At 42.6% G+C, this 7,113-nt stretch overlaps 1 protein-coding gene across 3 annotated transcripts in view; it reads right to left on the bottom strand.

Annotated features, from left to right (window-relative positions):
• Window positions 1–2,947: 2,947 nt before the first annotated feature.
• Window positions 2,948–7,113, bottom strand: part of TEAD4 (TEA domain transcription factor 4) — a 51,290-nt gene continuing 47,124 nt past the window's right edge. For all 3 annotated transcript variants that reach the window (XM_058848666.1, XM_058848674.1, XM_058848682.1), the window contains 2 exons: window positions 5,660–5,812; window positions 2,948–3,186 (listed from right to left, as the gene is read on the bottom strand). In XM_058848666.1, the coding sequence (XP_058704649.1) occupies window positions 3,073–3,186; window positions 5,660–5,812 (267 nt within the window). In that variant the 3' untranslated portion in view covers window positions 2,948–3,072. The remainder of the gene's footprint in view (window positions 3,187–5,659; window positions 5,813–7,113) is intronic.

Below are 7,113 nucleotides of genomic sequence, written 5' to 3'. Positions count from 1 at the left end.
TCCTTTGATTTTACACCAAGTTCTTACAGGTTAAGTTAATAATTCTAGTATTTCTGCCCCAACAGAAATTAAACTTGTAAGACACTCTGATATCCTCATTTGTTGTCGGTTCTTTAGAGCTTAATTTGGCCTTTCCTCTTGAAACTAAGCTCTATCCCTTTTTTTACATATGCTGCTATTTTGTGTTTGCTTTGCTTTATTTTTAGCAAAATTGCAGCTGGCTCTTAGTTTGATGCACTGTCTGGTTTCTTCTGGTAAAATTCCAAGAAAGGAAGCCTTGGGGACAGAAAGCTACAGTCCTTCTAGTCTTTGAAGTATTTTTGCATGGATCTCACCCATTCTGCAAGGGGACAGAAGCCTTTTAGTCCACATCAAAATTTCCAGTACTTGTTTTGCCTCTTAGCTTTACTAATTCTTCATCTTGTGGCCTACATAAAAGTGAGTTCTCCCAGACGCATGAACTTTCTTTTCCTTTCTCCATGGAGTACCAAAAGCAGGTAGATATCTTTTGCAGACCCTGGTTATTGACACCAGTGAGCTGTGAACTCCAAAAGCAAGCACAGAAAGGAATAGTGCCAAAGAAGAATCTTCCACTGCTATTAGGTTGGAAAAAAACCCTGCGTAAGTATCCCAAAATCAACTGTGAGAAGATTTTATCTGTTCCTCAGCCTGTTTGTGTTTACTGCCTCAATAACATCTTAAAATTTTGCTTAATATGGTTTTATTTGTGATCAGCTAATGGACTAAGTCGACTTCTAAGGGCTCATCTTCTTCAGGGACTGACTTCCCAAAGGTCTGCTGTTGTGGTGTAACCCTGCAGTGAACACATGCAAGGCACCAAGCTCATGTTTGCAGGAGAATACTAGTACACATCATAAGAAATTTTCCACTGCTGGGGACTTTCTCTGCCCTTTCTCTGTACAGGCCTCATTTCAAAACATTCTAATCTGCATTGGCCAAAAATACTTCTCCCAAGGGTCAGTCTTTCTTCTTATTAGTGAGGTTTTATTTGATTTTTTTGCCTGCTCCATGCATGGTTCAGAGATCAGGAAGGAAATTGCATGGGCCTGAAACAGGCAGGTACATGCATCAGCAGTGGACTGTAGACAGTTGTTGCCATTCATACCTACGTGGCCAGCTGGAGGAGCTGCCTGGTTTGCAGAGATGTGATTAATTCAGTCCTGGGTGGTTTGGTCACTTGGCTGGCACTAGCAATAACACCCAATGGATTGGCGAGGGCAGTCTGTGCTTGCATGGATTTTTCATGTGTAGCACAGAACAGCAGGTATTTCAAGATGCTTTGTTTTCTAGGTGTTTAAAGTACTTGACTCATCTTTCTCCAAGCTTGACTGATTCTGGTTACCAGCCAGGCAGATCTTAAGGAAAGCTGTTGGCATCTGTGTGTCTGTATTACTGTCTGGAAGTCCATTCATGAAGGTATTTCTTTGTCTTGGAGAGAGCAGGCAGAGCAGGAGCTTGGTGCAGATTTTGCTTAATAGGTGCAAGCAAATTTTCTGTTCTTGACCATCCACTTTTGGCTCCTGCACACAGAAGGTTAACAGCACTAGCCCTGCAAGGTCCTTAGAAGTAGTCTCAGAAAATGCAGGGTCTGCAAGACTGGGGGGAAAAAATACATGGAGCACTTTTCCCATAACAAGAAACAAACCATCCTTCTCCAGCTCTAACTTCATGACATCATCTTGCTATCCTCCTTACCCTTGTCCTTTCCTTCCCATGCTTCAAATCACAGGGTATGCCTGGTGAAGACTCATCCCTGTCAGGGACCTCCCACGTGCAAATGGAAACCCACACTTGTACAGTTACAACAGATCAGCTGGCATGCAGTTGCTTAATGAGTAAGTAAGTCAATTAGTCCCCCTTCCCCATTAAATTGATTGTCCAGGCCATGCGACTCTGCCTGGCCACCCAATAAATTTCCTGTTCAATGGCTGCCAGAGCCTCATACAAACCACCTCTTCCCTCAGAGCAACATGAATGGCTGCATCTTTCCCCGACATCTGCAGCACTGTTGGAACCAAGATTATTGCCTCTCAGTGACTCCTGAATAGACAACCTTAGTTTAACAAGTAAAGCAGAGAGGCTGTGTTTGATTGCCTTGGAAACACAGAAAGCTAAGCTGTTTTCACTCTTCTCTCTCATTCTTTTCCTCCAGTTTGCTCGCTAAATGACATCCCGTGCAATACTTGTGCACATCACTGTCTGCAGCTAAGAGGTGGAATAATCTGACCTCTGTAAAGAACTATTTTGCTGGTGCACAGGAGCACAGACTGGCTCACAGAGCTTTGGTAACTGTGCAGGGAGAACAGAAGCAAAAGAAGCAAGAATTATTTTAGCCTGTCAAGTCATCAGACTTGATACATAGGGGAAATCTGCTGGGCAAAACAACATGATTTAACATACCCAATTTTCTACACATAACTTCATTTAAAATGCAAAAGAAAGATTGGTCTCTCATTGTCATGCATGGAAGAGAGGGAAAAAGAAACAAGCCTCTAACAGAGAAAGGCTGAACGAGCCTGTAATTGCACAACTGCTGATGTGGACAGGCAACTGTGCAGGATATATGTGCAACCTCTATACACAGGCACATGACCATGTATGTCTAACTGACACGTATATAAATGTATGGTAACCACATCTGTGCACGTGTTGACTTACATTTTCAACTTGTTCATATGTCATCAGAGCTGTGGAAGCTGCTGCCATTGCCACTGCCCCACCTGTACGCTCAGGTGCATACAACTCGTTTTATGTGTGTGATCACTCCCTGGGTGTGCACTGTGGGAAATGCTTTTCACAGGATGCTGATTGTGGTGAGACCCTAAAGCAGTCGTTTGCCTGTTTCCTTAACTCCCTAGTCTTTTTCCCATTTGCACAAACCTGGAGATGGAAACTTCACTCTATCAATCACAAACCAGCTCAGAGGTACTTTTCTGAAAATACACAATATCTGCAGTTTATTTTTCAGTTTGGTATGGGGGGGGCAGGGGTTGTTCAAGCACAGACTTTTTTCTTAGACATGCATTCCATGGACAACTCAGGGCAGAGTCTCTAGTCCTTCACCAGCCGGTAGATGTGATGTTGGGCACCGTGGTCACTAGTTGATACTTCAAAAACATATGCTATGCACAGCAAGGTCTCCTGTGTGTCCCTGTTTGTCACAACCTAGACAGAAAAGGAGAAGAAGCTGAAATGACAACTGCTATTTCTCTGCTTACATATTCCAACACATTTAACATAAAGTAGAAAGTCAGTAATAGACAAAGAACAGAGAAGTGCAGGATTGATACACAACTTGGCCCACACACCAAAGCACTTCTGCAGCCTCAGAACGACAATGCAGCAAAGAGACAGGGAGGTGAGCAGAGTCCAGTGTGAGGAAAAGTCCACTGTGACCAAGCCGTGATCACATCAGTGGAAGCAAGTCCACCAGGTTCTCTACTTCCCACCCCTGGTGTTGCAGATTTCAGCAGAGAGAATGTTTCACATAAAAAAGCTCTTTTTGCTCTGTTTTTTGGGAGAGAGAGCCTCTCCTGTGGCAAACCCACTCCTGTTCACACATACATTGATGTATCACAACCACAGACAGTTGTTTTCCTTCATCTGCTCCTGCTTGTAGACACAGAACACGAGGATTATAGAGTATAACTCCTTTTACAGGAGACTTACAGATTTGACTCCATTACACCTCCCATTCCGTACACTGTAGATGTTGGGAGAAGGATGGCTGCTACACTCATGCATTCCTACAGAAGCTTCTTTTCTCCCATTTTTTTTTCTATGGCCCCTCAGGAACCTTAGCATCTCTACAACGTGACTCTGTCAGCAGCATGGTGAAGAAGTGCTGTCCTAGTTTCTGCAGCATGCACTATGTAGCAGACAAGAGAAATATTGCTCTCAGAACTCCTAACTCAGCTTCCCTTTCTGTCACTCTACAACTTTGCACATTCTTGTCACCTGAGTTTGTACCATAGATAAAGTTCTCTCCTGCTGGAGGAGACAGATTTTTATCAACAGTAGCACAAACTCAACAGCAGAAGAAAACTATCCCAGCTGGAGGCCTGAACTGTAACAAAGCCCAATTGTTCTTGTGAAAACAGGAAGAAAATAGCTGTTTTCAAACTTGCTTATTAATTTTAGCAGTCTGATTTTGGTCTATTCTGTTTCCTTTTCTTACTTCACAATTGGATTTGCAGTTGAAGTCCTTTCTTCTGCAAGATGTGGTGAGTTATACACATCCAGGTGTGCTAAGGCACCAGGGCCTTTTCTGAAAAATGGGCTCTTGAAATCTTGGGAGTTCTAGATCCAGAGAAATGTGGTGAGTGGAAAATACTCAGGCTGCTGCTCAGGGAGCACCACTTTCATCTTGCACAGGACTGCAAGGTAGTGCACATGGGACATGCCTTCAGTGCCAGAAGATAAGGGAAGGTTGTGAGACTTCTCAAAAGATAAAGCCTCTGAGGAAGTATAACTATGTGACAGCTTTTTTTATTAGAATTTATAGGAAATGCTGGCCTGATTGAGGAATAAAACATGCAGAAGGCAGCTACAATGTTCCCCGGTATGGATTACAGCACACAGGTCTTACATCTTTCTGTCTCTGCCCCTTCTCATGCTTTTGCTCATCTAAAAGAACTCTCAGCATTTACAGTCCTCATTTCTTCCAAATGTTTAAGATCTTAATACAAACATGAAAGAGTAAGTTTCTTAATGTCCTGTGATGTATATTATTAACCTTGTGTTTTATAGCTGATGTGTCTGAGCCACAGAGCAGTGAAATAAGTTGCCTGCAGTTACCCAAGATCTTCAGAGAATGGAATGAAAACCACTTTGATTTCTAGTCTTTCATACAGTCACCAGCATCTCTTCTACTTACTCAGCTTCATGTTCTCTGGGCAAAGATCTGTGATGCCTTTTACAGAGGCCAACACAGAATTCAGTCAATTAGAAAAATCCACCTTTTAAGCTGTATGCGCTCTTCCCAAATTTAGGCTGCAGCTGAGCCTGGAAAGGCTCCCGGTATAACAAAACACTAATGCAAATCTAATTGCTGTAGCCTTGTAATCTTGACCTACCTAGAGGCTGTAGTAATTCAGAAAGTGTCACAGAGCTTCCCCACAACATTCCCCTTCCTTTGCATGTCTCCATATTCTGTACAGGTCCCAGATGGTACTGAGGAAACTATTTTCTTTCCCCCCTAATATGGTCAGTGAAGAACTCCTCCTGCAGAAAACTTTTATAGCCCCTCAGCAGTGCCCTTGTGGGTTTTTTTACCTTGCCAGGGCAATGGCCAGGATACAGAAAGAACCTCAATATATGTGAAACAGTGGAATGAGCATTTCCTTCACTTACTTTTACATCATTCCCCTTCCTTTGTCTCCTGCCTCATGAGCTCTCCCTTTATTTTTCTTTTTTATCTCTCTCTTACCCAGGTCTCTCAAATTCTTTTGTTGCTCCTCTGCATGAGTTACTATCTCTAGAGCTCCATAAATGGTCGTGAAGTGCAATACACATGAAAGACACTAAGTTCAATTAGATGCTGAGCTATAAAAGGAAGTCTGCTTTGACTCTCAACAGTGAACTCCTGCATGGTGCTTACATGTTGCCAAGTTGCAATGAAAACAGCTGAAATTCCCACCTGTAAGATAGTGAAGTTCTCCAGCACACTGTTCATCATGTACTTCTCAGGAAGGTGCTTGAGTTTATGGATGAAGTTGATCATGTATTCGCAGAGAGGGGAGCGGTGGATGCGGTAGGAATAGTGTCCGTTTTCGTAGCGTGCATACTCTGTCTGAAGACAAAACACAAAAGGGGCACGTGGGGCTCTGCTGGCACATCAGGGACACTGTCACAAGAAAGGACTCAGAAAAATTACAGTGGCAATTTTAAATAATTTGATGAGCAGTGACCACAGTACTTTGCACCAAGGTCAGTCCCCTTGAGTCCTCCAATTTCTCTGGCTTGATTTCTTGTTTTCTTTAGAACAGTGGATTCCAGCTTCTGAGCAGCAAACCCTCAAGGCACTGTGAAAGGTAACTAAGAGAAGCAGACCAATTGATACCTACACTATCGTCTGCATCTCTACTGGCAAAATACTAGGTGTGAATAAACTGAAAAAATTAATAACTACTGTTTTAGCAAGACCAGGAAGTAATGCTAGTAATACTATGCTCTGGATGCTTTGTAGGAAAAAAAGACTAAAGCCTTCTGGTACCTGTGTGAGAGAACACAGAATTTCTGACTCCCCCTTAGGATAGGATCTGGCCAATGATACACAGAGGGGGTTTTCTGCTCACATTCACACCTTACCTCATGTATATTTTATCTGCCTTTGAAGAGAAACTGAGGCCATATTCTATGATTTCACAGCAGACCCTAAACTGCCTGTAACGTTCTTCCACCCCAGAAGCTTGGTCTGCTTTCATGCATACCATGACACCTCCCTCTAGCCCCTCTATCCCATCTGGAAATACTTAACCCAACTTCAGGCATGCCTATCATGTGTCTGGAGATGGGTTTTGGGGAAGGATGCACCTTGAACTGACTGTTCATATGAGAACAGCTGTTGTTCTGCACATAGATGCTCTTCTGCATCTCAAGGTTCCTTGAGAAACAGGGTAACAAGGGGCATGTCAAAACAGTTGTCTTAGCAGCTGAATGTGGCATCAAAAAGAATTTCTTCAATGCCAGTTATATGCATAACCCAGTTATTTGCAGTTCCTGTGCTGCTCAAGCTGTAAGTGTGTAAGCTCTAGGTCTAATAAAACCGTAAGATTATAGTCTGTAAATTATTACCGTCAAATTAATAGCTGTAGTCTATAAATGATCTGTTTAAAAACACTGATTAGAGTGAGGTGTTGCTTATATATTTTCACTTTTCTGGACTGAAAAACACATCCATGTTTTTTCAAAAAAAAAATCTTATTTTTTCCCAAAAAACCCCAGAGAATCGGCAGAGCCAAGAGTGGTTCATATTTACATGTCCTCCAGAAACTGAGATTTAAGGGGAAAAGTAGCAAACACTAGCAAATCTTCAGTGAAATCCTAAGACAAGGCCATTTTGCAGGCTGACTAGTCTTAAATATATGGCAT

This window comes from Poecile atricapillus, chromosome 1 (genome assembly GCF_030490865.1).
Source record: "Poecile atricapillus isolate bPoeAtr1 chromosome 1, bPoeAtr1.hap1, whole genome shotgun sequence".
Classification (NCBI taxonomy): Eukaryota; Metazoa; Chordata; class Aves; order Passeriformes; family Paridae; genus Poecile; species Poecile atricapillus.
This window is presented reverse-complemented; position numbering and strand designations above follow the sequence as displayed.